The 644-nt window shown below is 68.8% G+C and overlaps 1 protein-coding gene across 1 annotated transcript in view; it reads right to left on the reverse strand.

The window, feature by feature from the left end:
- Window positions 1–491: 491 nt before the first annotated feature.
- MNEG_11009 (hypothetical protein) overlaps window positions 492–644 on the reverse strand; it is a gene marked incomplete at both ends in the record, with an annotated part of 8,020 nt that continues 7,867 nt past the window's right edge. Inside the window, one exon of the mRNA XM_014040519.1 lies at window positions 492–506. Coding sequence (XP_013895973.1) covers window positions 492–506 — 15 coding nt within the window. The remainder of the gene's footprint in view (window positions 507–644) is intronic.

Genomic DNA, 644 nt, shown 5'->3' on the forward strand with positions numbered 1-644 from the left:
GTGGGAGGGCAGGTGAGGGATGAGAGAGCGGGTCAAAGGGACTGCAGATGCGTAACCGCTGGTACGTTGCTGCAAATGCCTTGCTGGGTGGGACCACCCTGCCGCCCAGCTGGACATACCCATGCGACAAGAACACATGCATCCTTGCATTCACCCTACCGCACATGGGTGCCGCCAACAACCGCCCACCTCTCTGGCACTCGGTAGAAGAGCCGGCTGCGCGCCGGCCGCAGCCAAGACCCCATGCAGCCCCTCCATATGCCGCCACATCGCCACGACCATCACAGCCAGCAGCGTCTCGGCCGCCTGCGCCGCACACACCAGCAGCTCCCGCTGAGCAGCGGCCCAGCGCCACGCGCCGCCGCGGCGCGCGAGGGCGCCCGATAGCAGCGCCAGGACTGGGAGCAGCGAGAGGAGGAGGAAGGCCACGACATGCAGCAGCTGCGCCGCCGCGAAATGCGGCGGGTGCAGCGCGCCGCGGCAGACGTCGATCAAGGCGGCCGCCTCTGCAATGAGCAGCGGTGCAGCCAGGCCCCAGACAGCCTGAGACTTGAAGATTGCAAAGGCGGCCTCGGCCGGTGGGTCCGCAAAGCCCCACAGGCAGGCGCGCAGCACGCCGCGTCGGTCGGCCGGCCGCCAATCTG

The sequence above is a fragment of the Monoraphidium neglectum genome (genome assembly GCF_000611645.1).
Source record: "Monoraphidium neglectum strain SAG 48.87 unplaced genomic scaffold scaffold02555, whole genome shotgun sequence".
Lineage (NCBI taxonomy): Eukaryota > Viridiplantae > Chlorophyta > Chlorophyceae > Sphaeropleales > Selenastraceae > Monoraphidium > Monoraphidium neglectum.